Source organism: Muntiacus reevesi, chromosome 5 (genome assembly GCF_963930625.1).
Source record: "Muntiacus reevesi chromosome 5, mMunRee1.1, whole genome shotgun sequence".
NCBI lineage: Eukaryota > Metazoa > Chordata > Mammalia > Artiodactyla > Cervidae > Muntiacus > Muntiacus reevesi.
Window position 1 is genome coordinate 90085274 of NC_089253.1, and position 16268 is coordinate 90101541.

At 42.9% G+C, this 16268-nt stretch overlaps 1 protein-coding gene across 1 annotated transcript in view; it reads right to left on the reverse strand.

The window, feature by feature from the left end:
• Positions 1–746: 746 nt before the first annotated feature.
• The window catches only part of SLC25A33 (solute carrier family 25 member 33), a 30854-nt gene continuing 15332 nt past the window's right edge, over positions 747–16268 (reverse strand). Inside the window, exons 3-7 of the mRNA XM_065936816.1 lie at positions 12660–12737; positions 10567–10667; positions 6022–6088; positions 2444–2724; positions 747–1250 (exon numbers count right to left, since the gene is read on the reverse strand). Of these exons, the coding sequence (XP_065792888.1) occupies positions 1048–1250; positions 2444–2724; positions 6022–6088; positions 10567–10667; positions 12660–12737 (730 nt within the window). The 3' untranslated portion in view covers positions 747–1047. The remainder of the gene's footprint in view (positions 1251–2443; positions 2725–6021; positions 6089–10566; positions 10668–12659; positions 12738–16268) is intronic.

Sequence of the window (16268 nt, forward strand, 5' to 3'; positions counted from 1 at the left end):
AGGAAGTTGGTAAACTATTTTTTAAAACTCTTGCCTTTGGCACTTCCCTGGTGGTCCACTGGTAAGACTCTGAGTTTCCAGTGCAAGGGGAATGGGTTTGTTCTCTGGTCAGGGAACCACCAAGATCCCACATGTTGTGCGGTGTGGTCAAAATAATATAAACTCTTGCCTTTGGTTCAAACTGGGGAGAGAGGATAACTTCTGGAAAAGGTTTATGTATGCTCAGTTGCTCAGTCGTATCCGACTGTGTGTGACCCTATGGACTGAAGCCCTCCGTGCTCCTCTGTCCATGGGATTCTCCCAGTCAAGAATACTGGAGTGGGTTGCCATTTCCTCCTCCAGGGGATCTTCCTGACACAGGGATCAGACCTGAGTCTTCGGTGTCTCCTGCATTGGCAGGTGGATTCTTTACCACTAAGCTACCTGGGAAAAGGTTTATAGTTTAAAATATTTAGTGTCAGGAAGTTGTGTTTATTTTTTTTTAACTTGGCAGCTGGAGAGCTCAGATGATCAATCTGTAGGAGATCTAGAGATGAAGGAAGGAGACCAGCTGGGAGGTCAGTCCTGGCCTGCCTGGGGCCACCAAGCTGTGACACTTCTTATCTTTCCATCAGAACAGGATCTAACATATTAGAAAACAACTGTACTTTTAGTTTATCTCTGCATTTCTAAGCTTATGCTTAACTGACGTCGTTAGCTACAGTTTACCATAAGGTGGACATACATAAAAGAGGACACAAACCAAATTTATACTTAAATTAAATACCATGATTTAATTTACTGGCTGCTTAATCCTGTATTCTCTTAAGTTAAAAAAACAAACAAACACAAACACCAACCAAAAGTAGTTATAATTAACTGTTAACGTTAATGAATTTAAACCTTCCAGAAAGCATGAATCCAAAAGGAAATGTCCAACAGGTGATGTGAGCCAGATATTCTATGGCTTTCCTGTTTCGGTCTCAAACATTCTACACATCAATGGAAAAAAAAAAATTCTCTAGGGTTTCTCAGGTTTATTCCTCTAGAGCACAGCTTTCTGGCCCGTTACTGAGCATGGTCTTCTAACAGGTACACAATTAACTCGTAGGTAGACAACACAATGGCAGTGTTTGGTATCTGCCGGATGAGCTGGGCAAAGAGTCCTCTATAAAAGGCCAGGTAACCTTCTTCCCGGAAGACCAGCCGAGCAGTCTGGACGAAAGACTTGTACTTGGTACCCTCCTCCCGGAGCCGCGTCCTGATGACTTCTGTGGAAAGAAACACGCCTTTCAGGCTATGGACGAACTGTACTTCCGAATGGTGTATGGAGAGAAGGCAAAGCACACAGCGTTACACACGTTAACATGCAACTATGGCTCTTGGCCATCTCAGCTCTGTTTAGGTGCGGCAGCCACACAGACCACGAAGAGTTCTTTTCAGAACATTTTCTAACTCTAGGAATTAGTCAATTGTCCCAAGACTTATGTATACTTCTAAGGGGTAAGAGTGCTAAATAACTTCTAAAGGATTAGGAAAATAAAAGTTTCATTTGAATGAGTTTTAAGACAGTTTACGTTTTCTACTCAAGTAAATGCTGTCACTTCCCTCGAGGCCTAGTTTATATTAAGTATAGTGAGTGGTATCTCCAACAAGGCTTTCATCCCATGTACTCCCCAACTTTCTCCTCCTACTAGGATCCTTCTTCATTCCATCCGCTTAAAAAACCACCTCCTCCTTTCTGAGAGTCTTGCACACCTGGCCCGGCCTCACCCTGGCCCCTGCGGCATGACACCTGGCACTGCCCGTCAAGCGGACTGCAGGGCACGTGACGTGGGAAGTGGCAGACCCCCTCCCCGAGAGCCCGTGGGGCTGCTCGGTGTCCCGGCACACGACGAGGACTCAATGACCTGTTACAAGTTGGCCGTGTGCAATGCCACAGCTGACAGTGCAGCAGCTGCTGGAAAACAAAACCTGTTTTTCATGGCACAATAAACTGAGCTGTTTTTTTTTTTTAAAGTAGTTCAGTAGAACATGAGGTCTATTATGAATTCCTTACAAAATAAACTTACCCAAAGTAGCTTTCCTCAGCACTCCATTCAAGGTGGAAACTGAGAGAATTTTATTTATTTTAAAAAAAAAGCTTGGCTCCCATATCATTTTTTTTAAATTGAGGAATTTTAAATAAAATCCAGATTTTTTTTGTTTCTTTGAAAACATCAGATGTTCCACAACACAGGGCTCACATTCTGCCGAGTGTTGGTCACAATCAGATGGAGTCAAGGAAAGCAGAGCTCCCACCGCCCGCGTGACCTGCACGCACGAGCTGAAGTCGGCTGTACTGGGACTCAGCTACCTGCATCACCTGCAGGTACCTGCATCTCCATTTGAACCCCAGAGGCCTGGAAGTACTGACACACACCAAAGGCCACTGTACCGCGCTGGAAGGTCAGGCAGGACCTACCGTGGGGGTAAGCGACACAGGAGGCGCATCCCTTAGAAAGAGCAGCAGCTGCCATAAGTCCAAAAAAATTTGTGGAATTTTTTTCAGTCCCGTTTGTAGAAGAGGCTAACGGAGCTTCTTTCAGATACTTCTTTAAACTTTCATAAATAGCAAAACAGATGATAGTTTCCGAAATCCCAGCATACGAGGCAGTTAATCCCCTGTAAAAGCCGCGGATGCCTTCCGTTTGGTAAACATAGCGGGCACACTGAAGCGTGTTCATCTGCTTGGAGCCTCGCACTCTGCACAAAGGAGACGAATGACAGGCCGTTACGACACATGCTGAGGAGCCCGCCTGCTGCCCCCGAGCCACAAAGATGATAAAGAGAAAGTACATGGGGAAGCGCCATAATCCTCCTTGGTCTGGGGTTGGCTGAATCCTGTCCACTGTGAGGCCAGGTCCATCAGCTACGTGGGGCCACAGGCCCACAGGATGGCACGTACATCTGTCCCAACTTGCAGACAAGTGCTCAGAGTCTTCGATCTACCTTTGGGAAGAGCTAGATGGAAGGTGTTCACCAAAGAGGAAAATATGACTATAATAGAATCAAAACCATCCATGTGTCTACTCATGCAGATGGATGGTACACAGACTAGATTAAAAGAGTCGTGAAGGCAGTAAGACATGGGGAAGTGCTTAAAGTGGAGAGCAAGATGAAATTCCATGTAAAGTACAATTATGACACAAACATGCTTTAAGGAAACACTGAAGGAAAATCTGCCAAGACTCACAGGGTGGTAAGTTTAAGCGCTCTTTGTTACCACTATAGTCTCCAAATGCTGTTATTTTGACTCTTATTCTTTCTTTTTTGGGTTTACTTATCTGGCCGTGCCGGGTCTTGGTTGCGGCATGCAAGATCTTTAGTTGTGGCATGTGGGATCTCAGTTCTGGACCACAGATTGAAACCAGAACCCCTGCATCAGGGTCTCGGCATCTTAGCCGCTGGACCACCAGGAAGTCCCTCCATTATTCCCACATTTGTAAAGTTATAAACACGGAAGAAACTATACAATAACTAAAAGGCCTTCAGCTTGGATGCTCCTACCCCTCGACAGGAAGTTTTCATAAACTGCCTAGAAACACACAGAATCCCAGGACTGGATAGTGTTTACACTGGGTGCACCTTGGAGACCCTCCTGGGGGGGAGCAGAGCAGTGTACACTCCCGCCCCCTACCTGGAGTGACCTTTGTAACGCAAATGCAAGCACCCCACTCCCCTGTTTACCATCCTCTCATAGGGGGTCCCTCAGTCTTGGCACTACTGGGACTCCGGGGGCTGCAGTTCTCTGCTGTGGGTGGTCCTATGTGCTGTAGAGTATCTAGCAGTCTCCCTGGTCTCTATCCACTAGACACCACTTAGGCTGTAGAAACAAATATCCAGATGCTGCCAAACATCCCCTGGGGACGGGGCCCCGGAATTCCTGCTCTAATAGCTCTACACTGCCTCCAAATACAGCTGAGTCCAAGCTCCCGCTCCTCCCCAGGGCTTTTAAGGATGCGGCTTCTCCAGGCTTATCTCCCTGTACCTCTCTCCTTTCCCAGTACCTTCACATGCACAACACACACCTCTTTCTGCTGCTCAGAATGAACCAAGCTTCGCTGTCTCCAAATCTGCTGCACTCCCGAGTCTCTGCCTGAGGCCCCTTTACTGCCAGTGCGCACTGGGCTCCTGGGCAGAGAGAGACATCCCTGCCACGAGAGCCCCTCCCTGGCTGCCTCCCGGCACGTCCCATGCAGGCTGCGTCAGGGACCTGCCAGGGTCCTGGAGCACTGCTGGCCCCTTCTCCCACCAGCCTGTAATTCTCTTTATTCTCTGTGAAGCTGTGAGCTGTGGGAAGGCAGGGCTTGTGTCTTATTCTCTGCTGTTTCTGCTGCCACTGGTGCAGAGGAAAACATGCAACAAATCCTCGTTGCTGAGGACTCTGTCAACAGAGCCCACCCAAAGACAGCTTTAAAATGTCCTGAGCACAGGTCATTACCAGGCAGATCTTAACAAACGCACATAAAGAAGGCTTTCAGCTGACCCGTGCATTTATCCCCTGCTAAACAGAAGTAATGTGAGGACACTGTGTGCACACTTGGAAGTAACCACCCAAAGGTTCTAGGAGAGGACTGGTCAGGAGGTCGTAGTACAAGAGGTTCTTGAGGGTTCTATTCCTGGTGAGGAAGGCAGATTCAAGGAGACCGAAGCAGGAGACCACGTGACATTTTTTGAAAACTGCCAAGGACCTTGAAGGTTAAGCTGAGGAGTTAGGATTTGACTCTGACAGTAATTGACATTCATTGAAGCCTTCTGAGCAAGATATCTCTTCTAAATGATTAGACCTGGTATATTTTAAAAGGTTCCTTCAGGTAGAACGGACAGAGAATGTCAAAGACCCACTTCAGAGGCTACCCGGGTCATTTGAGAGAAAAACAAGCGAAGGCAGAGCCCACCTCCGTTTCTAGGTGGAGCTCCTGCTTGCTCTCTCCCCTCCTTTCTCTATGGGTAGCTTAAGGTTAGACTGGACTAGCTGGAAGTTTCCAGCGCCCCACACAAATTTCTAGGCAACCTAGTAACAAAAGGGTACTTAGAATCCTATCAGAAAATATTGTTTATCATCATCACTGACTTGAAATTACAGTAGTTACTGGGATGTTCCTTGATCTTGTTATTTAATATACTAAAGAAGTATATTAATATACTGTAACTTTTAAAAACACTGATAATTGTATTTCAATAATTGGTTTTCATTGCTTTTAAAAATATCATTCTAGGGCTTTTCTGGTGGTACAGGAGTTAAGAATCTGCCTGCCAATGCAGGGGACATGGGTTCCATCCCTGGTCCAGGAAGATTCCACATGCAACTAATGGGCAACTAAGCCTTCGAGCCACAACTCCTGAGTCTGTGTGCCTAGAGCCCGTGCTCCACAATAACAGGAGCCACTGTAACGAGAAGTCCAAGCACCCCTGCTCACTGCAACTAGAGAAAGCCCACTTGCAGCAATGAAGACCCAGTGCAAAACAGAGAGAGAAAAAAAATCATTCTAAAAAGTGCCTGTAGGCTCCACTAGAGACTGCCAAAGGAACCCAGAGCATAAGAAATGTTAAGAATCCCTGGCTACAATTTTGGGGGAGGAATTCAGGATATTTGAGGGCCTTGGGAGACTAAAATGCCCCTACTAAGCTTTGGGCGCTACTGTTCTGGCGCCTTCCCACAAGAGAGGCCATTTGGAGCACAGTTCACAGCACTCCACCTGGGGGCGGGGTCTCCCAGGAGCAGAGACCCAGGACTACCCGGGGATCAAGGGCCACATCTGAGCGAACTCCTGACATCCCTTTGTGTGTTATTTCTGCTGGTCTTTGCCTCTCCCCTGAGGCTTGGCAGTATAAACCTCAACACGAGAGAAGTTTCTACATATGCTTATACGCAGATCAAACAAAGATGGGGATGGTTAAGGATGCTACAGTTCTCACTCTACAGTTGGAACTGGCGGAAGGAAAAAAACCCCTAAGAATTCAAGTCTTACATCAAGGAAGGAACAAGTAAAAACTTACTTCCGTTCTAGCTGCATCCGGGTTTTAACCATCCATATAGGGTTCATTAAAGAATTTGTGACAAAAGCTGGAAGAAAACAAAACAAATAGAAAATGTTATCATTGAACAGATCCAATGCTTATTAAAGCCATGTTTTCCATATGATAAACCTTGAAATCAGGCTTTCAATGGCTTAAGAATAAAAATGGTAAGAAGCAGTTCCATTTCCACACAACAGATGGAAGCTATAGTCCCCTAAAATGTAACATCTATGGGTAATGTTGAACTAAAGTAAATCTCAATTTTCTAGAGCCCCTGTCCATGGACAGGGCAAACACCCTCTTCCAACAACACAAGAGAAGACTCTACACATGGACATTACCAGATGGCCAACACCGAAATCAGACTGATTATATTCTTTGCAGCCACAGATATGGAGAAGCTCTATACAGTTAGCAAAAACGAGACTGGGAGCTGACTGTGGCTCAGGTTATGAACTCCTTACTGCCAAATTCAGATTCAAATTGAAGAAAGTAGGGAAAATCATTAGACCATTCATGTATGACCTAAATCAAATCCCTTATGATTATACAGTGGAAGTGAGAAATATATTTAAGACTAGATCTGATAGACAAGAGTGCCTGATGAACTATGGACGGATGTTCGTGATATTGTACAGGAGACAGGGATCAAGACCATCCCCAAGAAAAAGAAATGCAAAAAAGCAAAATGGCTGTCTGAGGAGGCCTTACAAAATAGTTGTGAAAAGAAGAGAAGTGAAAGCAAAGGAGAAAAGCAAAGATATACCCATTTGAATTCAGAGTTCCAAAGAATAGCAAGGAGAGACAAGAAAGCCTTCCTCAGCAATCAATGCAAAGAAAGAGGAAAACAATAGAATGGGAAAGACTAGAGATCTCTTCAAGAAAATTAGAGATACCAAGGGAACATTTCATGCAAAGATGGGCTCAAAGGACAGAAATGGTATGGACCTAACAGAAGCAGAAGATATTAAGAAGAGCTGGCAAGAATACAGAGAAGAACTGCATAAAAAAGATCTTCACAACCCAGATAATCACTGTGGTGTGATCACTCACCTACAGCCAGACATCCTGGAATGTGAAGTCAAGTGGGCCTTAGGAAGCATCACTATGTACAAAGCTAGTGGAGGTGATGGAATTCCAGTTGAGCTATTTCAAATCCTAAAAGATGATGCTGTGAAAGTGCTGCACTCAATATGCCAGCAAATTTGGAAAACTCAGCAGTGGCCACAGGACTGGAAAAGGTCAGTTTTCATTCCAATCCCAAAGAAAAGCAATGCCAAAGAATGCTCAAACTACCGCACAATTGCACTTATCTCACACGCTAGTAAAGTAATGCTGGAAATTCTCCAAGCCAGGCTTCAGCAATACGTGAACGGAGAACTTCCAGATGTTTAAGCTGGTTTTAGAAAAGGCAGAGGAACCAGAGAGCAAATTGCCAGCATCTGCTGGATCATCGAAAAAGCAAGAGAGTTCCAGAAAAACATCTATTTCTGCTTTATTGACTATGCCAAAGCCTTTGACTGTGTGAATCACAATAAACTGTGGAAAATTCTGAAAGAGATGGGAATACCAGACCACGTGACCTGCCTCTTGAGAAATCTGTATACAGGTCAGGAAGCAACAGTTAGAACTGGATATGGAACAACAGACTTGCTCCAAATAGGAAAAGGAGTACATCAAGGCTGTATATTGTCACCCTGCTTATTTAACTTATATGCAGAGTACATCATGAGAAACACTGGGCTGGATGAAGCACAAGCTGGAATCAAGATTGCTGGGAGAAATATCAATAACCTCAGATGAGCAGATGACACCACCCTTGTGGCAGAAAGTGAAGAAGAACTAAAGAGCTTCTTGATGAAAGTGAAAAAGGAGAGTGAAAAAGTTGGCTTAAGGCTCAACATTCAGAAAACTAAGATCATGGTATCTGGTCCCATCGCTTCATGGCAAATAGATGGGGAAACAGTGGCTGACTTTATTTTTGGGGGCTCCAAAATCACTACAGATGGTGATTGCAATCATGAAATTAAAAGACACTTACTCTTTGGAAGGAAAGTTATGACCAACCTAGACAGCATATTAAAAAGCAGAGACATTACTTTGCCAACAAAAGTCCATCTAGTCAAGGCTATGGTTTTTCCAGTAGTCATGTATGGATGTGAGAGTTGTACTATAAAGAAAGCTGAGGGCTGAAGAACTGATGCTTTTGAAATGTGGTGTTGGAGAAGACTCTTGAGAGTCCCTTGGACTGCAAGGAGATGAAACCAGTCCATCCTAAAGGAGATCAGTCCTGGGTGTTCATTGGAAGGACTGATGTTGAAGCTGAAACTTTAATACTTTGGCCACCTGATGTGAAGAGCTGGCTCAATGGAAAAGACCCTGATGCTGGGAGGGATTGAGGGCAGGAGGAGAAGGGGATGACAGAGGATGAGAAGGCTGGATGGCATCACAGACTCAATGGACATGAGTTTGGGTAAACTCTGGGAGTTGGTGATGGAAAGGGAGGCCTGGCATGCTGCGGTTCATGGGGTTGCAAAGAGTCAGACGCAACTGAGCAACTGAACTGAACTGTCCATGGACAGAGGAGTCTGGAGAGTCCAAAGGGTCACAAAGAGGAGGACACAACTGAGCAACTGAGGACGATTACTAGTCCTCCCTGACTCTAGGTGGTGCTGTTGGTATTCCTGTTAATGTGATTCCTATGGTGGTAAATATGAAACTATCCTAAAACTCAACTGAAAGCATCAGGTCCAGAAATAATTTGTTTTTAAGAAATGATGATCTAATTCAAAAGAGTACCCTTAAATTTAACTTAAAATAGAAGAAACTAAATCTCCACTTACGTGAATCCACACTTAGACATTTCAATACCTGACTGATCATTTTAGGAAATTGAAGTTTTAAGACTGATCTGACTATTGGAACCATCTTTAAGTCTTCTCCATCTTAATGTTGTTTGTCACTCTACACCAACCAAAAAAGCAGTATCATGTATCACTGACCTGACACACAGCAAGTCCTTTGGAATATGTCATCCCCTCCACATTCTGAATAGACTGATTTTATAATATGACCCTAGACATGCTTCAGTTGTGTCTGACTCTTTTTGACCCTACGGACCTTGCCAGGCTCCTCTGTCCATGGAATTCTCCAGGCAAGAACACTGGAGTGGGTTGCCATGCCCTTCTCCAGGGGATCTTCCAGACCCAGGAATTGAACCTGTGTCTCTTACATCTACCTGTATTGGCAAGCAGGTTCTTAACCACTAGTGCCATGTGGGAAGACCCACCCAGATAGTCCACAGATCAATAAGGACCTACTGTATAGCATGGGGAACGTATTCAGTATCTTGTAACAGACCATAAAGAACTGAATCACTCTGCTATATACCTGAAACTAATACAACTTTGTAAATCAACTACACTTGCATTACAAAAAAAGAAAAAAAAGAATGCTGCCAGGAAGGAGGGGAAAAACCAATTATAGCAACATTAGCTCCTTGAAACAGCAAATTGAAGAGTATTAAAAAAAAAATTTCCCTTCAGGTCCATTTTATTTACCAAGGGTTTCTCTAAATTAATTTGTCAAAAGTTGCAAAACTGATGCACAGCTTTTAGTTTATGGCTAACTCACTATTGGCTGAGGCAGTGAGGCCCCACTTCTTCTGAACTCCACACTCCATCCCTTTGACCTCCCTGCCAGCTCCACATCCTGTAAACACCTTTCTTGTGAAGCATCTTTGCTAATGTCATTTTCCATTTGGGATCCAAAAATTATCTGTATTCAGATAATTCAACTATTCAGATGAATTCCTAGTACTTTTATTTGGAGGAACAGGAACAAAATGGATACACACAATTTAGAGGTCAGCAGAGGGTGGAAATTTTTCATAAAATGTCAATTTAATTCTCTAAAATACCTTTCTATTTAAACAGACATAAAATTTATATCGAAAACGGCATGGCCTCGCAGCAATCTACAACGTATTTCTGCCAAGTATTTCCTGGGAGAAAAATCCTGTTGTGAATTTTCTATGGTAGGTGGAATGATTCCCTCAAAAAAGAACAAAAATGACACCTGATCTATCACCAACCCTGCTGAACAAACCCCACGACAAGCCCTGAGCCTTCATCACAGAATCCAGTTGCTAATCCACCTGTACACAGGGTTTGTTAGACACCTGGGAAGTCACAGAAAAAGCAGCTCAAAGTTGAGAAAATAATGTAATAGAAAGACATGAAAACACATTAATATTCCTTTAAAAGATAGAACACACTAACCAATAGCACGCATGAGAACATGTCAAACTTAACGTGTCAATCTTAAGGCAGAATAAATGGAAGCAAGTTACAAGCTGTTCTCAAATACTCAGATTTTATCAATTCTAACATAAAGTTTCAGAAAAATGAGTTTAGGTGCAAAAGAAGCAGAGAGCTAATTTTTAACTCTTGGAAAGAGACCTTCTGGCACAACACACGCTTTAGGGAGCTGAGGCATTCATGAGCACTCACTGGTGTAACACACCTGCAGAACCAGCCGAGAAAACGTGCACGATGTTGCTGTTCGGCACGAAGACCCCATTGAACTGCTCTTTGGCTTTGGAGTAGCAGGCGAAGTACACAGCCCTGTCAGAGCGAAGAGGGAACACGGTCAGGACATCTTGGGACACTGGCCCCACGCAACCTCTGACAGATTCAGGACTATGGGGAGGAGGTTAATAGGTAATCGCAAGCTTAACCTCATCTGGGCTCAAACCAAAACCTGCTGCAGGCACCTTGGGGAAGCTCCCGCTTGTCTCTCCAGAAAGTAGCCTGTGATGATGGAAGTGCCCTAAACAACTGAGGAAGATGAGGTTTTGATAGTATACATATGAAGTCCATTTATATTCTTCATTCTGGATAAACGCCAATCCCTTTAAGCACCAACATATACTGTAACTGTTAAAATTTACAATACATTTCCAACATATATCACATGTGTCCTGTCTTATACCATAACGAGTATGTCACATGTAATTTGAACTTTTTCCCTGATGACTTGGGACCACATTGGAACATGTAGGCTTGCACACGTTTCCATAAAGTGCTCCCTCCACTGATGTGCTCCCTACCCCAGAATGGGACCACTGGAGGGGTGGCACCCCCTCCCATCCCGCCCCTGGCTCTCCAGTCTCCTCTGCCTGTCTGCTTTCCCGTTGTCTGTCTCCTCTCAGATCGGGGCTGAGGAGCAGAGCCTGCTTGTGGTTTTCCCTGCTCTTCACCAGCAATGCCAGGGAAGATGGCATTCTTTTTTTCCAGCTGGCCGATGGATCAATTATAGAACGTATTTTTCAACCTAGGATGCTGACTACTTATCATGATTGTGTTATAAAACTGTCTTTTGTTTTTTTTTTCTAGGTTCCAACTGTTCTAAATGGGTGTGGTGGCCAAGACTCTATACCAGACTGACAGGCGTTACCAAGTTAAGCACTGTCCACGAGTAGAATGACTCCGTGTTCTTCATCAACTACATATATGCAGCATGTCTGTGTTCTCTTAATAATGCATGCCCCTCGTAATCTCACAGGCTAGTACTTCCTGTATTTTCAACAGATTACACACACACAAGCTACAGAATTCTAAAGGAACAAAAGGGTTTAATAAGAATCTGCATATTTATGATATCCCCAGGAAATCTGTGTATAAACTGGAGCACTGACCTGTTAAGAATTCAAGAAGCTTTTAGTCTTTACTTCATATAAAATGACACTCTCATTTTTGTTATAAAGATTCTCCTTAAAGTCTATTGTACATGTCGATTCATGTACATGTCCTAGCAGTCACACCCAACTCCCCTATCCAGAAGGCAATTTCTAGAAGCAGTTTCTTACCTACTTTTCAGAGATACACTGCCCCACCCCCCCACACGCAGAAACATTCGTTCCCTTTCATATCCACACATTCGTACCCTCTGCGTCACTCCTGCCCAACAGAACTTCCTGCAGAGCTGGAAATGCTCTACACCTACGGTCCCTTAGGCAAGGGCCACTAGCCACATGTGAACATTAAGTACCTGAAATGTGGCTGGTGAGACCGAGGAACTGACTTTTTAATTTTAATTAATTCAAGTAGCCCCATGTGACCAGTGGCTATTGTATTGGGACAGTGCAGCTCAATGTATTCAAATAAGCTTTAAAGAGAATTAAACCTTGTACAAAAATGGGAATTTTTAAAAATACATAAAGTAAAACCTAGACGCTTTAAAAATTTTTTCAGATGAGTGCTTCCAAATGCAAATTCTGATGTGGGTCTGAGATCCTGTCATTTAAATCAGCTCTTCGGTGATGCCACTGCTGCTGACCACACACCACACTTAGGAGGAGCAAACAGGGAAAGTTCTAGGTGACGGGAGCAGAATAATTTTCAACTTAAGAATACAACAACCAAGAACCTCTTTCTAACACGCACACATTGAAAGACATACCAACAGTTAATACTACTTCTATACATCAGATGCATTTAGGATTCTCACACAGAAAAGGAAACTAGTCATCTAGCAGTACTGCCCCTTGGGTTACGAAAGGACTTGGTATATTACATAGTGTATGCTGTAGGCTAGCTGAAAGGTTCAATGCTTACCTTGATGGTGCAACTCCAACCAAATTTGGACCCAAGCCTCTAAAAAGTGACTTTGGTCCCTCCTTCTCCAAGATTGACCTAAATAATAAGAAAAGATCTATCTTTAAAATCCTTAGGCAAGGGCTATGCAAAATGATAAGGGGTCAATCTTCACGTTAGCTCCTTGAATAAAGAACAGAATGTTTACAAAACCCCTGAGGTCTTATCTGATTATATTACAATACAGAATCAGAAGACTAAAGAATACTCCTTTCATGACTACAGTGAAAAAACATGCTTCAAAATCTCTCTTGTCCACACAGGAGTAATGTTCAGGGTTTGCACAACATACAGGCATTCTTGTAAGGCAAAAAGAGTACCTGACAGGTATCACAGAATCTTTTCCTTAGTAGCAGGTATCAAGTCCAAGCCTTGTAAGTGACCCCAAGGTGCACTCTTGTCTGCAAGGCCCAGACTAACTCTCCGGTCATGCTGAGGGTCACATGAAGGAGCTCTGTTCACCACACTAGACAACTAGACAGCATACCTCACTACAAGTACAATGCACATTTCTTTCTTCATGGCATCTGGGGAAGGTCAAAGCAGTGTGTTTCAAATGAAACCTGGCCACACAATGGAATATCATTTGGTAATAAAAAGCAGAAGACTCTTGAGAGTCCCATGGACAGCAGAGAGATGAAATCAGTCAATCCTAAAAGAAATCAACCCTGAAGATTCATTGGAAGGACTGATACTGAAGCTCTAATACTTCGGCCACCTGATACAAAGAGCCGACTCATTGGAAAAGACCCTGATGCTGGGAAAGGTTGAGGGTAGGAGGAGAAGAGGGTGATAGAGGATGAGATGGTTGTGGCATCATTGATTCAATGGACATGAGTTTGAGTAAACTCTGGGAGATAGTGAAGGGCAGGGAAGCCTGGCATGCTGCAGTCCATGGGGTTGCAAAGAGTTGGACATGACTGATCGACTGAACAAAAGCAACAATAAAAAGGAAGTACTGATGACTCACACAAGGATGAAGCTTCAAAAAACATTAGGTTAAGTAAAAGCAGACACAAAAGGCCATATGTTGTATGATTTCGTTTAGATGAAATAATCAGGAGACAAGATAATCGACAGAATAGTGGTTGGTTGTCTAGGGCTGTGAGTCTGGGGATGGAGAGTGATTGCAAACAGTGAGGGGATTTTTGTAGTGTGAAGGCAAAAGTCAAATTGTTGTCAAGGTTGCACAAAACTCTGTGAACATATTAAAACAGATGAACTGTATGCATTTAGTGGGCAATCATATGGTACGTGAATTATATCTTAAGTGCATTTGGAAAAATTTTTTAACTGAATTTATTTTTTTATCAGGTCACACCTGATCCTAGTTCCCGATCAGGGATCAAACTGGTGCCTGCTGCAGTGGAAACACTGCACTGTCAGAAAAGTACTCTGAATTGCATCTTAATAAAGCACTTAAACCACGAAAACCAGAGACTCACTGAAGAAGTTCTAAAAGATGAAAGAAATATTGGCAGTAACAGTTTTCATGTTTTTGCTCTTGTGCTAAATCAATTGCTTAACAAAAGATAAATGATATAACTGGAATACAGACTGTGGATTAGTTATATCAATATTAAATTTCCTAAATTTGAAAACTGTACTCTGGTTTTAAGAGAACACTCTTTTCGAGGAAATAAATGCTTAAGAATGAAGGGTAAAGGGACATAATGTGTGTAACCTATTTTCAGATGGTTCAGGGAAAAAAAAAGTACGTATATAGAGCAAAAACAAATAAGCAAATATGGCAAAATGTTTAACACAAGAGACCTGAGGTAGAGTACAAGCAAGGTATGTGCCCTGTTCCTGTTCTTTAAGTTGGAAATCATTTCACAATAAAAAACTTTTAAAAATGAAAAAGCTATAGGTCATAGGTTACAAAAATACTGAACTCATCCTAACACTCTAAAGGAACGACATGTTTTACTGCATTTTCACACTGGCCAGAACCAAGCCACTTGGTCCTTAACAGAGACATCAGAATTTGGTGTTTTCAACTTTAAATTCTTTACTGTTAACGCTTTCTCAAAACAGGATTCAGTTTAAAAAAAAGAAAAAAAAAACACGCTCTCTGGAAAAAAAACCTCTCAAATAACCACACCTTGAAGTGACCTACATCTTATAGTATAGCATGTGAAAGCTTTCAAATGGTCAATACATTTAGAATTTCTTCAAGTTTAGGCTCTGTCTGTGGTCCCCACGACTGTTCACTGTGCCGCCAGCCCTAGGAGTCACTCAAACACAATTAAGGGTGTCTCTGGCTCCAGGAAGCTGGGAGCCACGCATCTATAATGCAGTGGGGGACTGGTGTCCTCTAGTGACTCAGGCCTTTTAAGAGCTGCAGAAAGGCTGTCTCCATAGTAACGCATGTTAACAGTGGGCAAAAAGTCAAATCTGTTACATAATTCAAACTTCTAACCTATCTGGATGTTTACAAAACTTTTCTGGAACAATCAAGTGCTTACTATAAATGGTATTCCTCAGCTTCAAAATAAAGCATGTTTAGGGCCCAGACTAAGTTTCCCACAGTACTATAAACTTTCATTTAGGAAAGAAATGCAGAAGGAAACTAGGATCTTGTCTGGAGTGTTTCGTTCTCTTCCCTCTTTTAGATCAGACTATGCATACCACAGATCAAGTTCCAAGACAAAGTAATGAGTTGAAGCCATCAGCTTTTAAAAGAAAAACTACCTCACTAACATATTACTTTTCACATTAAAAAGGTACTTGAAAAAACAAAGTACCTGAAATAGTTTAAAGAACAAGAGTTTTGATTAGATAAAAAATTTTTTTAAAGAAGATTATGTCCTAAGACTTTTTAAGGCAGATACTTGAATAAATGGATTATTACCCTTTGGCAAATTTAAGAGAGAGAGCCTAACTGTGTTAACATCTTGTCTTCAAGTAACTATATTCAAAATACAAAGGTAATCAGTGCTCCAATGGAGAATACCTTTTCTCTAATAGATTAACCTGAGACATAAGCAAACACTGATTTGCATTTGGAAAAACAAAATTCCTGTAAACAAATTCTGTTGTCTGTTAAGCCTTTAAATGTAGCACTCCCTGGAAGAATAAGACTAAAAATAAGCAGCTTAGTTTTAAATGAATAACATCTGACTATAGGCCACCAGGCTCCTCTGTCCATGGAATTCTCCAGCAAAGAATACTGGAGTGGGTTGCCATTCCCTTCTCCAGGGGATCTTCCCAACCCAGGGATCGAACCTGGGTCTTCCACACTGCAGGTGGATTCTTCACTGTCTGAGCCACCAGGGAAACCCCCTGATAAACCCAATGGCTTCTCATCGTGAACAGATGACTTGGTGGGCTCTGTGGCACAGAGAAAAGGCCTGGATCCCTGCTCTCAGTTCACCACTTCCCAGAAAAAGAGCCCGCTCAGTAGCCCCTCACCTCGGCTCTAGCCTAGGAGTGATTAGTGGAAGAATCAGAGAGCACAGTCTAGTAATCCAGGTGGGTGAGGAGGGTGGTGGGGAAGCAAAGAGCAATCATCTTCTATTAAACTATCCTAAAAGACAATGCTTCTTACGCTGGTACACTATCTGATGG